At 48.8% G+C, this 19597-nt stretch overlaps 2 protein-coding genes and 1 pseudogene across 2 annotated transcripts; 1 reads left to right on the top strand and 2 right to left on the bottom strand.

The window, feature by feature from the left end:
* The first annotated feature begins 9447 nt into the window (after positions 1-9447).
* LOC100280191 (uncharacterized) lies at positions 9448-12811 on the top strand. The gene is made up of 2 exons (NM_001367922.1): positions 9448-12128; positions 12232-12811. The coding sequence occupies exons 1-2, from the start codon at positions 9743-9745 to the stop codon at positions 12558-12560; spliced, it is 2715 nt and encodes a 904-aa protein (NP_001354851.1). The 5' UTR covers positions 9448-9742; the 3' UTR covers positions 12561-12811.
* A 3696-nt stretch (positions 12812-16507) lies between these two features.
* On the bottom strand, positions 16508-18286 carry LOC103633760 (serine carboxypeptidase-like 51). The gene is made up of 5 exons (XM_008655450.1): positions 18192-18286; positions 17928-18048; positions 17668-17720; positions 17381-17519; positions 16508-16561 (listed from the first exon to the last, which is right to left on the bottom strand). The coding sequence occupies exons 1-5, from the start codon at positions 18284-18286 to the stop codon at positions 16508-16510; spliced, it is 462 nt and encodes a 153-aa protein (XP_008653672.1).
* Positions 18287-18516: 230 nt separating this feature from the next.
* Positions 18517-19272, bottom strand: LOC103633759 (cyclin-B1-1-like; annotated as a pseudogene).
* Between the last annotated feature and the right edge of the window lie 325 nt (positions 19273-19597).

The following is a 19597-nucleotide window of genomic DNA, read 5'->3' as shown; positions in this document are numbered from 1 at the left end:
GAGAAGAAAGGAACAAACACCAGAAGGTTAAGTACAATAGGACAATAGGTTGAGAATTTTTAGTTCTACATGTGTTATCATTAGTTACAAAACCTAAAGAGTTGAGACCAGCAACCATGAACCCATTAAAGAATAAAAGACTTTTTCATATCTGCAGTTCATGGTCAGATGTCCATGGGTGGCGGCAGTAGTGGCGCCTTCCTTTGCAGCTACAACCGCACTTTGGCTGTGTCCAAAAGGAATGGTACACACCTGATTATATCATTGGTAAATTAAAGCACCTATAAAACACCATGGCACACGTAGATACTGCATAGTGCCTTTTATATATAATAAAAGTGACGTATCAAGGGGAAATGTCTTATAATTTAAAGCAGGGGAAACACATATTAAGCACTAAAATTATAATAAAAGTGCACTTTGGCTTTATGCTAAAAATCATGTGGCACATCAAGTTTAATTATAATGATATTCAGGAGTGCACTCTTTACCAAACTTATAAAAATATTTACTAAACTCTTCTAAGCATCTGATCTTGACTCTCTCTGTTTATAAGATATGAAGACAGACGATGACATCTAAAAGTAAACAAAGTACAGGGGAAATGCCATTAGAAAATATGAATGATTTGCTAACACCTTGGGGTAGTAAGCAGTACCCAGAGGGAGCTTTGACAATATCCACTCCTTGATACCATCCACCCCATGACCAAATTTAGTACCTATAAGTATAACATCATCAACATTAGTAAATTTTTGGTACCACTGTCATAAGAGTTCGCTAGAAATCAATGTCGTTTGCATGCAGAGGAAAACACAAAAGAAACAAGGAACCACCTTTCGACAGTTTTATCAGGTTCGCACCTCAAGTTTTCTGTGATTTCTCTAGGTTTTATGAGATCTTTCTTGTTCAATACCACCTATCGGGCGCAGTAAGGTGTTAGATAGAATGGCCACGCCAGTAACTCTGTTGTAGATCCACAGAATGGTCGCTGGTGAGTTGATGTCAAAACTGATAGCAATCACAACCCGAAAAGGTCACAATATTTACAAAAAATCCTATTAGTTCTTGGAAAAAAACATAATTGTTGATGCTGCAACAGGTAGTCACAATTGACCTAAATTTCAGATAAAATATTATATAGCAAGATTGCCTACAATCTTAGTGACAGCTTGACAGGAGACTGGGCATATGCTCATTCCTCCATGCTAATTCATTTTATCTAACCAATTTCTATATCAAATATTATCTTATAAGTCTGGCATTCCACCGCACCTACCAAGAGTCATGAGAAACAATACAGTTGTGGCCTATATTATAGTTTTGAGGTATAAAACCAAAACTTCTTCCGATGTCCTTTCTTACATAATCCAAGTTTACACATTAACAGAACATGTTGTCATAGAAGTCACTTTTTAACACCAAAACAACCTAATCATAATGTACCTAATCATATTGTTCATCTCCTCCTCTAAACCAATACCCAGCAGTTCACTTTCATCACCAAAATAATCCATACACTATGTCTACACAGACAGGGCAAAAGTGCCAAATCGATGAGAAATAGCAAAACAGAGAGTGAGATCGGCGGCAACTCACCAGTCAGTAAGGCAGCGCAGGCACGACATCGGAGACAATGAGGTGCCACACCGAGCAGACACGCGTCGACGTCGATGAGGAGTAGCAGTGCGGGCTGGAGGCGGTTGAAGAGCACCCTGGGAGCAGGCCGGGGTTTTCGCCGATGTCGCAGGCGACCCCGAGCAACGCGAGGCGGCTCTGGTCGGCGCTGATGGCTACCTTGAGCGTGTGCTGTAGACAGTGCGCGAGGTCTGCGCCGAGGCGGACGTCGCTGCGAACGCGTGCGTCGGCGTGGCGATGCGGCGGGAGGACGACGCCGAGGCGAGGCGTGAGCGGACTGGACGAGTCCGGGTTGGACCCAACACTCGGCGACGGCGGGGACGCTCGCTTAGCGACGTGGTCGGGAGGAGGCGGTGGCAGGTGCGCGGTCAGGAGGAGGCAGTGGTAGGGTCGTGCTGGGGAGGAGGGCGAGGTCGGTAGGGGCACGGTGGTAGGGAGGCGACAGATCTGGCATGCGGACTGCAGAGGTGGCGTGTGTGTGAGGAAGAGGTGGGAAGGGAGAGTGAGGTTGAGGACGATCTACTCGTGGAGCGCGGCGAGCGAGCCGGAGGTGGCGGCGGCCGAAGTAGACGATGTCGAGGAAGGGCCACAGCGTGGCGGCAGGGAGCACGGCGGTGGGGAGGGAGAGGGGGGAGAAGGTGAGACGGCGGAGCGAGGACAGGAGACCATGTGCGCGGCGACAGAGACAGCTTGTGAAGGCACGGACGCACGGTACCACTCATAACTAAAATGAGTAATATTTTCGGGTCCGAATCCCTGGGCACGCGTCGGCACGCACGCGACCGAGAGCGCACGAGACGCGGGGAGAGCTCGAAGTGGCTTCAGGTTTTAAGGAACCAGATATACATGTTGGGCTCAACCCTGCACCTTGGATCTGGACCAGGCTCGCTCTACCCATCCGAGCAACAAATCAGAGGGAGCGGACCCGTTAGAGGACGCGTTATGGGCCAGAAGTGAGTCGAGCCCAGGAGGAGTTAACAGGGCAACGACGGGGAACGCAGGCTGAACTGGATTTTGCCAAATCCACAATATGAGACCAAATCACACCACTATTTTCGTGTCATGTGAGTGATGCGACTGATACAAGAGAGACCCAAGGAAAGCTCGCAACCGAATTGCCCTGTTTATGCAAAGCTTTCGCTGTCGTCGGGAACTGTCAGGTGTGGGCTGCCTGCCTGCCTGCCTGCTAGAAAAAGTCGCGGCGGCGACCTGACGACGAAAGCTACCTGAATGGCTGTGCCGCGGCAAGGTTTCTGGTCATGGAAGGCAATGCGCAACTAACCGTGCATGCATGCATGGGATCATCGATCGTAATGCAAGAAATGAGACTGAACTAAAAATAAAGCTTTAGTCAATCCGTGTTCTGTTCCGTCCTCTCCGTTTTCTTTTTTGTTTTCGTCGAAGCCACCTCTTTGGCAAGAGAGAGAGAGAGGTGACTTTGAGCTTATATATTGTTTCATCGTACCATTCAATAATCAATCTATACACCCACCAGAATCGGTTGCTTGTGTAGTTGTGTTTGATGGATATCCGGCCTAACTCATGGACATGTTTTTTATAAGTTTTGAAACGAACTTAAGGCATGTTTGGAAGCACTCGGTTTTTAAGAAACTGGTTTATAAAAATTGAAGTGGTTATAAATATACCAGTTTATACTTCAGTTTATAGAAATTGGATTTCCAGTTTCTTGAAACAAAGAAATTGATCTCCCCTAGCTAAAAAATAAAAACTTGTTTCTTAAAAATTGGCTTGGTTCCAAACAGGACTTTAGAAGTAAGAATTCACCCCCGTTTCATCCTCTAGGCAGGCTTATTTTACTAGCCAAGTGTTAGCACACGAGCACACAGTAGTTCGTACCATTTTTTTGTGAATTTATTATAGTACTATATAGTAAATGTTTCTGGTTCCTGATCTTCCGAGGACAAAGATTCCCTGTTTCAAGAGACCACGAATTTTGGACCCTGCCATCGAGCTGCAAATTAAAATGCAATAGCGCACAAAATTAAAGAATGAATAAAGGCATGTTTGGACAGGCGCCGTAGACGCCGCAGCGTGCCACAACTGCGGCGGTCGATTTGGACGCCACACCCGCGGCAGCCGGAGTGCGGCGCGGTGTGGCGCCCGAGCCAGCCCACTAAATAGGCTCTAAGTGCTTTGACAAGTCAGGTGCGTCTGCAGCACCGAACCCGGGTCTGCGTGGTGGAGCCTGACCAGGGATGAGTGTGTCGAAAACGAACAACTCGATCGGATCCCACACCCAAACCCAGACTGGCCCGCCATAAATAAATGGTCATATTAACCAAGCCTGGCGCCGGTCTACTTCTTACTCATGACCTACGAACCCCTTGGGCCGCATAGCACTCATAACCTACGAGCCTCTGGAATGCGGTGCATTAATGGTCGCGCACCCCTCGGTCTGTGATGCACTTATGGCCTATTAGACTAGGCCTAAGTACGCAAACCTCCCGTAGTGCACTACACGACGGGCTGCACCGAGACCTAGGCTACACAATCCAGGGGTCGACATAGCCAGAATGATAGCGCCCGGGACCATCGCCACCACCGCGTCAAAAACTACAATAAATACACGACAACTAGGCAGCCCCGGTCCCCACGAGTTCGCATGGACTCAGCGGGGGTAAAATGTTGGTTTTACTCCTGCCTTACGGCTCCTTCCTAGAGAAGCCACTGTTGCCTACCCTTCTCTCAGCCTATAAAAGGGAGAGGGTTATCTCATGACAGGGGGACGGATCAACAAACGATCTAATCGAGGAACAAAAGGATGGAGTGAGGGACGACTGGACGCCTTCAGACGGAGACGAGCCCGCATGTACGAATAGGAGGAGATGTGCCGACGAGAATCAGGATGTCGCCCCGCCAAGCCAAGACTTAGCTAGGACTCTACCTCTCACCTTCTAAGTGAGAGCACCTAGAGGCGGGGTGAATAGGTGATCCTGTAAATCTTGAAACTTAAAGCCACAAAACTTGATTAAGAGTTAGTAGACTAAATAGCGAGCTCTTGTGAACACAAGTATCACAGAAAAGCAATCACAAAAGACACGCGAGTTATCTCGTGGTTCGATAAATACAACACTTGTCTACCTCCACGTTGTGGCGTCCCAATGGACGAGGGTTGCACTCAACCCCTTTCAAGCAGTCCAAAGACCCACTTGAATACCACGGTGTTTCTCTTTGTTTCACTATATCCCGTTCGCGAGGAATCTCCACAACTTGGAGCCTCTCGCCCTTACAGTCTGGTGCAGATTGCATTCCTAAATTGGCGCAGCCGACCGTTGAAGATTTGGAGCCGTTGGCGCACCGGACACTGTCCGGTGCACACCGGACAGTCCGGTGCCCCCATCCGACCGTTGGCTCGGCCACGTGTCACGCGCGGATTGCGCGGCCGACCGTTGGCTCACCGGACAGTCCGGTGATTTTTAGTCGGACGCTGTTGACTGGTTTCCCGAGAGCGGCGACTTCGCCGCAGACGACTCACCGGACAGTCCGGTGCACCACCGGACAGTCCGGTGATTTATAGTCGTACGCCGTCGTCGAGATCCGAGAGCAGGCTGTTCATCTGGACTGGTCCTGGCACACCGGACACTGTCCGGTGCACCCAGACCGAGCAGCCTTTTGGCTGAACACAGCCAACTTATCTCCAAAGCGATTTCTCCTGTTTCTAGCACTTAGACACAATACATTAGTTTTCAAAACAATGTACTAAGTCTAGGAACATACCTTTAATCTTGATTTTCACTTCTTGAGTCTTTGGCACAAATATCACTCAAGGCATCTTTGTGTGGAGCACTTAATCACCAAAATCTTATGGAAATGGCCCAAGGGCACATTTCCCTTTCACTAAGCTCCACTTCCACTCCAATAAGAGATCTGGGAGCCTCTTCTCCCTCTCTCGACTGCTTGAACCTATACTACGAGTTTGATCATCAATGGTGCCGGTAGCGCAAGCCGCCGATGACTAGATGTAGAAATGTTCTGTTCGAACCAGTATAAATCTTGCGTCCTCCGTGCACACCCTCCGAAGCCCGAAACACGTATATTAGATTTACTCATGGAAGAAACAGTGACATCACTAAAGTGGTAATTTAGGTTTAATATATAAGGCCAACTGAAATGCGAATTGCAGTGAAACAAAGTTAAGCCTTTAAGCCTCATAAGTTTCTTTCTTTACTTATTAAGTATGGTACATTTAGACATTTAGTCTTGTATTTCTTTTATTTTATAAACATTATGAATGGGAATGGGTATATGACTACTACTTGCTGCCCACAAGTCAAAAAAAAAGTCGTGAATGACTTGACTTCATCTTTTAGCTTTCCTTACATATTGCCCGCAAGTAAAGTTACGTGTAAACAATGTGACGGAATATTGATATATTAAAGTACTCTACTTTGATATTATATGTGCGTTTGAGTGAGCACGTATTATATAAATTAAGAGTGTGCCCCTAGCCAGGCCAAAGAATTAAATAAAATGTCATATTGAAGATGCCAGTATTTATTTGCCTGTTCCATAGAAAATACTTTTTTCTAGCTTTATTTCATTCACGTCACTGATTGAACATGCAAAAGTTTTATATAAACAATGATTCGTTGAGTGAACATGCCGAACTTTTATATAAACGATGATGAAAGCACGACGGAAGTGTTCTAGTACAGTACCGTGCTAGTGCTAGGAGTAGTACGCTGGATTCCGACTGCCAAATATTTTCAGTCAAATACTGACATGTGCTCTATGACTTTCTTTTCCTTATTATTAGAGCCTGTTCGTTAGACGTTCATAATTGTGCTTTTCCTTGGACTCTTTAATAATTAATAATCTATGTACATACCTGAATATTATGATGGTAAAACTATTTTCAGCAACATCCTTTATATATCGTCTATATCCATTATTTATAGCCTTCTCTAAAAAATCTCTCTTCTATATACCCTTTATATACGATATACATAAATACATATATTACAGATATATTTTAGTTTTAGCTTTTGCGCATACCTATTTACCCACTCTCAAATTCTCAAATATATTGTATATATTAAAATTTCGCTAGATCCGTTTTAAAAGTATTAGATAGAGAAGGGGAGGGAGAAACTCTATATAGAGAGGATCTAAGATAACATAGATTAAATCTAGAGTGTAGTAGATAACGGAAATTAAATCTAGAGTGCAGGACGTGTTACATGAGCTGTTGGAGAGAGCCGTTAGCCTAGTGCCAAATCAAAACAACACATTCATGACCATGCCTTAAATAATATGTTAGGATATCTCCAGCAACTATCTACCCTATCTCTAGAAGTCTCTCCTATTGTATCTCTCATTTTAAAATATACTATATACAAATAATGTTGTCTATTATCATAAAAAACAGTGTTTTACACGGTCATATGCACTATCTACGCAGGTCAAAACGTTACCACACTAGATTTGTGTCATCATCTGCCTAACTCTACCGGGGAAAAAAGGCACAAAATTGTTCCTCCTTTTTCCTGAGATCATCAAAAGAGGTAATCATATGTTTAGCCACCCATTCTGCTGGTCTGGGCAAAGATTATTGCAGGCAATGATGGTTAGTGAGATGCATGCCATGCCAACTATATAGTTCTTCATGACAAACGGTATAGATTCAGGCGCAGCAAATGGACCATCTAGTGATCTAGAGAAGGAAAAAGGGGTGGGGACGGAGGCGGGGCCGAAAGCAAAGGAAAGGAGGCATCCAACGGAATTATTATGGCTTACGAGGGCGTAGTAGTAGATGGTATCTACAGTTGTAGTTGTAGCTATTCGAACTAGTACAGTTATAATTTATAAAAAAGATTACTGTATAAATTGTAGTTATAGGCGAATTAAAGTTGCACAAGAGAGATGCCGGAGCCTAGCCGCAAGAGGAGAAAGCCGAGCACGATATCGGCCCTGTTTGTTTCGGCTTCTGACAGCTTCTGGCCATCAAAAACTGCTACGGACTGCTAAACGCTCAGCTTTTCAGCCAGTTTCTATAAAATTCGTTGGGGGCAAAAACCATCCAAAATCAACATAAACACATAATCGGTTGAGTCGTTGTAATAGTAGGAATCCGTCACTTTCTAGATCCTGAGCCCTATGAACAACTTTATCTTCCTTCACATATAATCGTAATGATACTCAGATTTTTCCCACAGACAGATTTTTAGAAAAACTGGTCAGAAAAAAGCAGAACCAAACAGACCCATCATCAGCCAGCGTCTTGTTCAGTCGTGCTGCTATAATTAAATTAATTAATTATCGAGCCCTTTTTTTAAATTGTAAAGGGCCCTTAGTGTCAGTAAGCTGAAGAGCGAAGACATGCCGTACGTGTAGATTGGAGTAGTTTTATCGAGGACGTGCTTGGACCGAAACAGGGGAGAGGGGAAAGAAACAGAGGACAAAGATTCACACGGCTCGGCGTCCAAAAAATTCACCATGTCTGAACCGCAAATTGCTAGGTGCACACAGAAAGGTAACGAGGGATGCCTGGCCTGATGCCTCACTGTAAAGTCAACAAGGAAGTCATATGCCTCATTTGCTATCGCACGCATCGTCTCCGTGCTTGTGCACATCCACACCTCTACGTAGTTACGGGTTTGGGTGACAATATTCAATGCCTTATTATGTCGCAATGAGAGATAAGAGTTGTTCTTATATCCCTTTTGAAGGTGAGCCATGTACTACCAATATATCTCAAAACATCATCTACATTTTGGTCCCTTCTTTTTTTCTGTGTCTATTCAGACTTGCTGAATTCACGGCGGTAACCATAGGAAAAGAAAAATAAAATAAAAGGGAGGATTAGATATTCATAGCAGAATCAAAAGCATAGCGCATGCCAAGACTTTGCCCCCGTCTGATCATTGGTTTATTGATCATCAAATTAAGATCTGTGCACGTATATAGTAATATACTAAGACACTACCAAGTATCAACACTCGCCTCCTAGCTCTAAGGCTCTCTCCAGCAACGTCTTCTAAATTCTATCTACTAAAGTAATATTCTCTGTCTTTTACAGAATCCTCTAAAAAATTTCGTTCTCTATATCTTCGCCAACTCCAGCAACATCCTCTAAATTCGGTACTCTATATCTAACAGAATTCATATACTCATTTTAATACTCATTTTTTGATATTAACACAATTTGAACTTATGTGCGTAATGGAAAAATGAAGTTATTTATTTCTAGAAATTTTATAAAAATGAATTAGGAACTAATTATAATAATTACATTTTGCAACCGACATTACTAATCGTTTTTTCATAACGCCGTCTACGTACATATCTATATATGTATTGGACATAAACTGATAATACTAATCTAATAATCCCAATTAGCAAAAGTGCTGCTACTATTAGATTTACACGCAAAAAAAGAATAGAATTAATTGGCCAGCAGAGGTAGCTGCAGACGGATGACCACATTGAAGAGCGGGCCCAGTGCTGAGCAGACGGATAGCGCGCGTAAGGACTCCTCTATGTTTAGTGTTCGCCGTACGTCCTCTATATTTTAGAGTTCCTTTTAGTGTTCCTTGTTGGACGGCGTAGAGAACGTTTCGTACTCTAAATTTAGAGTACAGAATCATTTAGCGTGTATTGCTGGAGGCAGTCTAATCCTCAACGCAATATGCTATCGGACATCGGTGTACAACAGTGGCGTTCACCTAGCCTCTCATGGTGGGGTATCCACTGCCCTTTCGCACACTCTCTCAGTACTACTGTAGTACTAGAATTTCAACCCATATGTTGAGCAAGAAGACCACCTTCGGGCTTTCCTCTCTCCTCTCGTCCACTTTCTTTCTCTCAGTCACAGAAACACATTCCCTCTCTCTCTCTCCCCGACGGAGTGCGAGTGGGAGCGAGCGGCGGCGGCAGCAGCAGCAGCCACGGCCCCTGTCGCCGTGTGGTGTGCGGGGGCCCCCCTCTCTCCGCTCCTCCCCTACCATACCAGGCTACCACCCAAAACCACACAGAAAAGCAGGCGCACGAACACGCACACGCCAGGCCTGGGCACCACCACCACCACTGCCTTCCCTTGCCCCCGGCTCGCCCCAGGGCCCAGGCCAAGAATCCCCACCCCCAAATGCCTTCCTCCACCCCTTGCTACCGCCGCAGCTTCCTCTTCTTGGCCCTCCTCTCGGCGTGCTCCTCGGCGCCGGGGACGGTGGACGGCGCCGGGACAGCCGGCGGCGGCGGGGATGCCGCGGCAATGCAGGCGCTGCGGCGGGACCTGGCGCCGCCGGGCTGGGGCCCGGGCGCGGACCACTGCGCGTGGCGCGGCGTCACCTGCGCCGGCGGCGGCGGCGCGGTGACCGCGATCGACCTGCCGCGCCGTGGGCTCCGGGGGGACTTCGCCGCCGCCGCCGAGCTCCGCGAGCTGGCACGCCTCGACCTCTCCGCCAACTCGCTCAGCGGCGGAGTCCCGCAGGCGCTCGGCGCGCTCACCCGCCTCGAGTTCCTCGACCTCTCGATGAACGCGCTCGCCGGCGCCGTGCCGCCCGCGCTAGGCGGCGCGTCGAGGCTCCGGTTCCTGAACCTCTCCAACAACGCGCTGTCCGGCGCCATCCCCGACGAGCTCAGGGGCCTCAAGGGGCTCCAGGAGCTGCAGATATCGGGCAACAACCTGACCGGCGCCCTCCCCGGCTGGCTCGCGGGGCTGCCGGGCCTCCGCGTGCTGTCCGCCTACGAGAACGCGCTGTCCGGCCCGATCCCGCCGGGGCTCGGGCTCTCGTCGGAGCTCCAGGTGCTCAACCTCCACTCCAACTCGCTCGAAGGGAGCATCCCCAGCAGCCTCTTCGAGCGCGGCAACCTGCAGGTCCTCATCCTCACCCTGAACCGCCTCAACGGCACCATCCCGGACACCATCGGCCGGTGCCGCGGCCTCTCCAACGTGCGCATCGGTGACAACCTCCTCTCCGGCGCCATCCCGGCGTCCGTCGGGGACGCCGCCAGCCTCACCTACTTCGAGGCCAGCACGAACGACCTGTCCGGCGGGATCCCCGCGCAGCTCGCGCAGTGCGCCAACTTGACGCTGCTCAACCTGGCGTACAACCGCCTCGCCGGCGAGGTGCCGGATGTTCTCGGCGAGCTCAGGAGCCTGCAGGAGCTCATCGTTTCCGGCAATGGCCTCGGCGGAGAGTTCCCGAGATCGATCCTGCGGTGCCGGAACCTCAGCAAGCTGGACCTGAGCTACAACGCTTTCCGTGGCGACTTGCCGGAGAACATCTGCAACGGGTCACGGCTGCAGTTCCTTGTGCTCGACCACAACGAGTTCTCCGGAGGCATCCCAGCAGGGATTGGGGGCTGTACCCGGCTGCTCGAGCTGCAGCTCGGTAGCAACAACCTCAGCGGCGAAATCCCAGCCGAGATAGGCAAGGTGAAGAGCCTGCAGATCGCGCTGAACCTTAGCTCCAACCACTTCACCGGGCCGCTGCCCCGCGAGCTCGGGCGGCTCGATAAGCTCGTCGTGTTGGACTTGTCGCGCAACGAGATATCCGGCCAGATCCCAGGCGACATGAGAGGGATGCTTAGCTTGATCGAGGTCAATCTGTCGAACAACCGGCTCGCGGGCGCCATACCGGTGTTCGGACCGTTCCAGAAGAGCGCGGCCTCCAGCTTCTCCGGCAATGCCGAGCTGTGCGGCGACCCGCTGACCGTAGACTGTGGATCATCAATCTATGGCTCCAGCTATGGAACGGAGACGGACCACAGGGGAATATCTTACAGGGTGGCCTTGGCAGTCGTTGGTTCCTGCGTGCTCATCTTCTCGCTGGTGTCGTTGCTGGTGGCGTTGTTCATGTGGCGCGAGAGGCAGGAGAAGGAGGAGGAGGAGGCGAAGAAGAAGGCGGCGGAGGTGGCGGTGGCGGCAGCAGCCCCACAGGTGGTGGCCTCGGCCGTGTTCGTCGAGAGCCTGCAGCAGGCCATCGATTTCCAGAGCTGCGTGAAGGCGACGTTCAAAGACGAGAACGAGGTGGGCGACGGGACGTTCAGCACCACCTACAGAGCCGTCATGCCCTCCGGCACGGTGGTGTCGGTGAAGAAGCTCAAGTCCGTGGACCGCGCGGTCGTCCAGCAGCGGACGAAGGTGGTCCGCGAGCTGGAGCGCCTCGCCCACATCGGCCACGAGAACCTGGTCCGGCCCATCGGGTACGTCCTCTACGACGACGTCGCGCTGCTGCTGCACCAGCACCTGGCGAACGGCACCCTGCTCCAGCTGCTGCACGACAACGGCGAGAGGCGGAAGGCTGACTGGCCCAGGCTGCTGTCCATCGCCGTCGACGTCGCCCAGGGGCTGGCGTTCCTCCACCAGGTGGCCACCGTCCACCTCGACGTCTGCTCGGGGAACGTGTTCCTCGACTCGCGCTACAACGCGCTGCTCGGCGAGGTCGAGATCTCCAGGCTGCTGGACCCGACGAAGGGCACGGCCAGCATCAGCGCGGTCGCCGGCTCGTTCGGCTACATTCCTCCAGGTCTGAACTCTGTCCGGCAGCGGCAGTAGGTAGTTCTTGGATGTCGTCTCCCCGATCGACCATGGCATGAACAGTCCGCAACTGGTTCCTTTATTACTTGCAGAGTATGCGTACACGATGCGGGTGACGGTGCCGGGCAACGTGTACAGCTTCGGGGTGGTGCTGCTGGAGATCCTGACGTCGAAGCTGCCCGCCGTGGACGAGGCGTTCGGCGAGGGCGTGGACCTCGTGAAGTGGGTGCACGCGGCGCCGGCGAGGGGCGAGACGCCGGAGCAGATCATGGACCCGCGGCTGAGCGCCGTGTCGTTCGCGTGGCGCCGGCAGATGCTGGCCGTGCTCAGGGTCGCCATGCTGTGCACGGAGCGCGCCCCCGCGAAGCGGCCCCGGATGAAGAAGGTGGTGGAAATGCTGCAGGAGGCCAGGGACAGCTGAGTGGTCTGGTTCCTCTGCTCAATGATGTGTGGTTGGCTGCTTGGAACTTGGAACTTGGAAGTCGAGGCGAGAAACTCTGAACTGATCATCGTTGGAGTTCGAGTATGGAGTCCATCCGGTAGCGTTTGATTCTCTGTATATATTCGGTAATTAGTATCCCGATCATGCGCCATGGATCACTGGATGTTCGGTCTTGGAGCAATGTCTGGAACTCTGGATGCGTCTTTAGCAAAGCAATTCGGTGTTCTGCATTGAGGGTTTTATTTTCATTTGTTTTTGTTTTTGTTTTTTTTTTGAAAAAAAAAGGAGAGAGAAGAGAAATTCTATCCCGATGTCGTCCGCTAGAGGAGGTGGTTGTCTGGGTGCTATTTCTTCTCTCTAGGAGAGCCTGGCCCATGGCGACGTGGCAGGGATGGCCTCTGTCTGCTGAGGAAGAGGAATCGTGCCTGTCTGTTAATACATGTATATAGTATTTTTCTTATTTGGTAGAAGAATATCTGTGGCACAGAAAATCAATTGCATATTTCTTTTTAATCCTAAGCTGCTACATAACATTGACCATCCTTAGGGCATGTCAGCACTGTACAGTCGAACGTTGACCGATCCTGTTCAGCGAGCGAGAATACAGTCGCTGCTAAAACCTTGAACTCGTTATACTAGTGTTTACCGCGCGCCTGGGCGCGCGTGACCACATATGAGTTAAGTGTTCGGTGTGAGCACCTAGGTACATAAAATAAATTTAAACATGATATAACTATATAATGCGTAAGCAAGAAACTAAAATATAAGTAGATAACACTGTTTTTCCTTAATAGTTGACTAGGTTCGTGCCCGTGCGTTGCCACGGGAGTAAAAAATTAGTATGAAACATATATATGAAATAACAAACATCACTTGGGTGGTAAGGTGGAACCTCGACGTCAACCTCATCTGGGCGTCACGGGGAGACTCACCGTTGGTCGGCGACGCCATCGCCAGTGATGGTGCCTCGTGGTCGGGAACAACGGTGGCTACTGCTACTGTTGCGGGTCCAAATCCGGACCTGAGGCCGATGACGGCGTTGCGGGGGTGGCGGCGAGGCGGAACCTCAGCGTCAGCTTCATCTAGGCATCATCGAGCTTGTGGACGAGCGTCTAGCGGGATAACACTCGAATACTCGATCGTGAGTTGTTGGCCGGTTAGGTTAGTGAGCAAATCTCCCACCAATTATTGGAACCAATCGCCATTCGGCAGTGGCAGCTACGGGAGAAGCCGATGCAACCTTATCTAAGTGGGCACCCTCCTTCTTGCGGGTGGAGAAGCGGGCGGGAGTCTGTTGTGGAGTGGGCGAGTGGGACGCGACGACTGACATGGCATGGAGGTTGCAGATGGCGTGAAGAAGGGCGACTGGCGTGGAGGTCATGGTTTGCTGGCGGAGGCAGTTCGTTGTGAGAGCCAATCGGCGCGAACGCGAGAAGCGGGAGCCTGGCTGGGGCATGTCGTGCAGAGGGTGCGGGAGGCGACACGGGTGTTGGCGAGCGTGCGCGGGCCTAGGGGTGGAGTCATGGTCTGCTTGTGTACGGTAGAGGTGAGTTGGTGTGCGTTTTGGTGCGGGTGGAGAAGCGGGCGAGAGTATGTTGTGGAGTGGGCGGGTGGGATGCGACGACTGACATGGCATAGATGTTGCGGATGGCGTGAAAACTGGCAACTGGCGTGGAGGTCATGGTATGCGGGCGAAGGCAATTCGTTGCGAGAGCCAATCGGCGTGAATGCGAGAAGCGAGAGGCTAGTTGGGGCGTGTCGTGCGGAGGGTGCGAGAGGTGACACAGGTGTTGGCGAGTGTGCGCGGGCTTAGGGGAGGGTGGAGTCATGGTCTGCTTGTGTACGCTAGGGGAGAGTTGGTGTGCGTTTTGGTGTGAGTGTGTGCATACATGAACAGATACTACAACTATACTTGTAAGTGAGAGGCAATAAAAAATCTATTGCGCTGCTCGGGAGACTTGCTGCTAGCTACACACTGCTGGAGCTGGGTTGTTTCTGCACTTAAACTCAACTGCCGCTTCTACGTGTATGTCGTTGTTGCTAATTATTGTCGGGCTATCGAGCTACCAGGTGTACTGAACTGAAGCTAGTTATGTTGGGCTTGGGCATCCGATGCAAGGCCGCCATGCTTAGGCCTTGAGACTGGAATGACCAATAGATGTCGCGACGGGCCGCATATCTGCCGGTGGGGTCTGGGGAGGGTAAAGTCATGGTAGTGCCGTCATCTACACTATTGACGTAATAGATAGTATAGAGATAATGACACGTAGGAAAAAGACTCACCAACCAAACACAGGACATGAATGATTCCATCCCTAAAATCATGAAACATAACATTGACCCATTGAAACAAAAATAGGACATGAACAATTTCGTCCCTAAAACCATGCAACACGGATGGTTTGGTTCCATCCCCTACAAACATTGATTCCATGATTCCATCATAAAAAACCGATATAAATCACTCCATTCCTCGTCTTCAAACCAACACACTAACCTAAAAAACAAGAATGAAATGATTGGGGCGTTTGGTGTACTGTAAAATTGTGAATTGGCCAACATGATAGCTTGAAGTAGTTTAGAAGCATTTACATGATTACATCAGTTGTGATTGGTACAGAGTACACAGGTACAAGTTCGATACAGACATGAAACGTGAAAATACATTAGCTCAGTCAGTTACCCTCTGTGCTTAACAATACACCTAACCATCCCCCCAGAAATGTGCCGCTACTGGCAGAACATGGACACAAGAGGCCACCTCGGTTTTTTCTAAGGCTGGCAACTTTTCGACAAGATGGTCAGGTTCTAAAACTTAGATTTGGGATATGCAGATTGCCCTCTGACAGCGTACAACAGCCCAACATTAGAACGAGATTTTCCTACGGGCTACGGTCCACTCCCAAATAAGGAACCGAATCCTGAATGCCGTTGAGCATGCTCTGGTAATAGCCTGCTGACAAGCTCCGGTGGTGCGTTTGCTAGTTGCAAAGGAACACAACAAATTTGATTATATAGCTCAGGGACCTATGCGGTTTAAAGGAAAGCATCAGTCGAGATTATAAGGAAGTAATCATGCAAGACACACGTGACCGCGCCACTGAGTTTAACTGCCTTCACGAAATGAAGGGCGGCCGGGATTGGATTGTGGTGGGGAGTCATATTGGGGAGATGAGGCTGTTTCCTTGTTCCAACAGTGCCTACTCCTCCTTCCCCATGTTAATAACCCTAGCCGCCTCCATTTCATACAACTTATATATACACCTTATCTAAGAACAAGGCTAATAATATAGCCTGTTACTGGTTGTATGGATCTTTGCACTTCATCCATAGAGTAGTTATCTCTTCACTAATAATATATGGTCCACTTTATTTCCCACAAAGTTTTTTGGTTCTTGTGCATAATCTAGCTGTAAACTTACAGCCACAGCCCAACACACTTAGGGCTTGTTCGGTTGCGTTTGGATCGAAGGGGGTTGGAGGGGATTAAATCCCTCTCTAGTCAAAATTGAATAGAAGGGGATTTATTAATCCCCCTCAATCCACTCCAATCCAGACACAGTCGAACAAGGCCTTGGGGGTGTTTGGTTCCCACCTCCTAAACTTTAGTATCTAAATTTTAGTCACTTTTAGTCCCTAAATTGCCAAACGGTATAATTAAATGAATCCTTGCAAAGAGAAACTCTAGGGACTAAAGTTTAGTCTCTAAAGTTTAGTAGGGCAACTAAAGAAACCAAACACCCCCTTAAAAAAGCCAAAGCGCTTATTTTCAGATAGTCATGTTACCAACAACCCATCTCTCATCCCCCTTGTGGCTTCGACATCACCCACCCTACCATTTACCCAAACTGTACAATGCAGGCCCCATGAATGCCACCAATAGCTATCACCACCTGAAGAATTGGCCTACTATGCTAGCAGTGTGTTCATTCAGGCATGCTATCTAGAAAGAAAGCAGCACTCATATATAATGAACCATGCTGTTGCAAAAAAGCAGGGCACAATGCATAACAGGCAACATATAACATTGCAAGACATGTTCGGTGCATGTGATTTTACCACTAATGCATATCATGTATTCGTGTGTCAGTAAAATGCCACCAAAATGAAGTATACAGTGAATGTATTAACACTATTTTCCTGTGGCCAATTGACATAATTTTTCATATGTAATCAAGATTTCAAAAAGGACTAATAATTAGGGACACAATGGGAAACATTTCTGTCCTAGAATCACTTACTTCCTGCTTAAAGTTGAATAGTGGAGGAAATGGGCGTCCATTAGGGAGATCTATGAAGAAGGAATCAAAATTGAAGAGCGAGGAGATTCCTTTCCCATAAGCTCCTCCATTCCCCTGTTCACCAAATTAGTCCTAATAAGTCCAGTCTATATAAAGACATTCAAGAAGACAGCGAAGCAGTTCCCTGCCTGATGTTGTCCTAGCTAGCTGCCTACAATCTAGGAATCTGTCTGTCTACATATCACTGTTGGTGCATGTGTGTGCCCAGCTGGCCTGTGGCCGGAGTCTTGTCTCTCTTCATTGAGAGAGGAGAGGGAATCATGAATGGAGCAACAGGCAGATGCATGGAGCGTTTCTGGTGCACGTGGGCACGAAGAAGCTATATCTCACCAACTGCATGAATGCACACTCTTTCCAGCTTATGCACTCACTGGACGAGTGAGTATGCATCAGGGTGGATGGCGCGTCACCTTCTCAGCTTGGTCACGGCGATATATATGTGAGTGCTAATGCAACAACCAAAACAAAGGGGTGCGTGGGTTACCATTCGTTAATTACCATGTGTCCGGCTTCGAGTATCCAGTAGAAGTTGAGGTTCTTGTAGAACTTGACGAAGGCCTGGGTGCCGGACTGCCCCTCCTTGTTGCAGTAGATGGGCGTTCTAGGAGAGCTCAGGAAACTGTTGAGGTCGTCCCACCTGATGGATGACAAAAGCAGCAGCAGCAGTAGGAGGCATCGGATCAGTAAGCTAGGAGGCTAGGCCACTTGTGTTGTGAATTGTGACCAGAGCTAGCTGCTAGACAGAGTGCACATTGTGCGTGTGAGATCAGAGAGACTACACTTACTTGAGCTTCTGAACCCAGTCCATGGTGCCTTTGGTCGCGCAGATGAGGTCGAGCTGCAAGAGAGAGAGAGAAAGAAAGAAAGACTTGTTAGTACTATCTAATGGCCAAGTTATTTTATTTGCAAACAACAAGGAGATCCATATGTCCAAGAAAAAGCAGAGCAGATCAAACAGGCAAGCTTGTGGTGGTAATGCCAACCATGGATCAGTTTCGTCAGTCACTCGTTCAGTGAGTTTGTTTGGTTCAATCAGTCATAATACCTGTCCGCTGTAGACGGTGACATTGACGCCGAGCTTGAGGAGCTGGTCCACCTCCTGTATCCTGGGCTTCATGAAGTCTCCAGCCAGAGCATCGAACACGTCGTCTGACTGCTCGCCCCACCTGCAGGCACACATACATTCTAGTCATTCCTAACCAGCTTGACCGTTCTTGTGCATGGTATTCCGTCGACGATAATGGTTCGCTCCCTCTCTCAGTCTCAGCAATATAAATTTGTGGAAAGCCAAGCATGGCGGCCAGCCTACTTGAGATCCTTTGGGATGATGCCGAGCTTCTTCTTGATGACCGTGTTCATGAGCCCGTCGAAGCTGCCTGCTGACGACGACGAAGCCGCCGCCATGGTGCTGAGGTAGCCCGAGTAGCCGCCCCGGCACCTGAAGGACGCCAGTGTCAAACATAAATGAGACGAATGTAACTTGCCTGAAAACCATGCACAAAAATGACAGCTCGCAAGATGCGCCCACTTTTTTACCAGCACTACTTTTGGGTACCAGAGACTCTCCTTGTAGTTTAGGTAGCACAACAGTATCTTTTTGTTCAGAAGCATTCGAAGCCAAATCCTTGTTGGAACTATGCTGTGGAACAACCATGCCATGTTTTTCTATAAGAACAACAGGAACATGTGAAGGATCAGCATCTATTTGTTCTTGTGCATGGTTAATCACTTGGAAGTCAGAACGATGCTTGACAAAGATCATGTATGATGTATCTCAAGCTAGGTTTGGCCACCCAGGTGCATTTGAGGCAGATAGAAATATGTGTCATTAAACTACACGGTAGGCTATAGTGTTATACTAACCTGCTCTTGGCTGCCCTCCAGCCGGCACTGAACCAACAGGTGAAGACCAGCTGCCGCTGCCCTTTGCGGGTCGCTCCTCCGAGCACCTGGTACACAACAGTGTGGTGCTTGAGGGCGTCGGTCCAGAGGGAGCTCTCTTGACAGTGAGCCTGATCGCGTAGACAGCAGAAGCAGCAACCAGAGAAGGCAGACGTGTCACCAAGCCGTATCCGTATTGCATCAGCGCCAATTCAGCAAAGAAGAAGGCCATGTCCTCCATCTGCATTCCACAAGACCAGAGAAAATGTAAGCTCGCAAAAGCCTGATGAATTATGATTGGTTTACGACAACCATAAAAGAAAAAAATTATTTACCTCTTTCTCAACTTTGTTGCCCAAGGTTGCTACCTTCAGAAAATGAACAAAGAACATGTATACTATAGGAACAGTTAAGTCCCACTCCAGCCTATTCAGAATTCCCTTCTCCATCGAAAGAATCTGCTCCCTACTGTATGCACTGATATAAGAATGAAATCATTCACCTAAAAACACACATGGATGAGTTTAGAGAAACTTTAAAAATAGCACCGGGAACATAGAGCAGTCGAGCTGGTCAACTGACTGGATGAAGCTTCACTTTGTCATCTAAGGACACACATACTCAAGTGATGGAAGATTGAATTTCTAATTTTGGCTTCGAAATAAGTTCAGTAAAAGAGTAATTTAGTAATGTGTTCACTTTATGTTACCGACGCAAATCGCCAAAAAACAACATAATTGGTCTTACTCCAAGGATTCCGCGGCCGCGCCAACTGTCAACTAACCAGTACGAAGATTAAACAGCAACGAACAGTCTTAAGGTATAAGAACATTT

The sequence above is a fragment of the Zea mays genome, chromosome 7 (assembly GCF_902167145.1).
Source record: "Zea mays cultivar B73 chromosome 7, Zm-B73-REFERENCE-NAM-5.0, whole genome shotgun sequence".
NCBI classification, from domain to species: domain Eukaryota; kingdom Viridiplantae; phylum Streptophyta; class Magnoliopsida; order Poales; family Poaceae; genus Zea; species Zea mays.
Note: the sequence above shows the minus strand (reverse complement) of the source record. Positions and strands in the feature narration are given on the sequence as shown.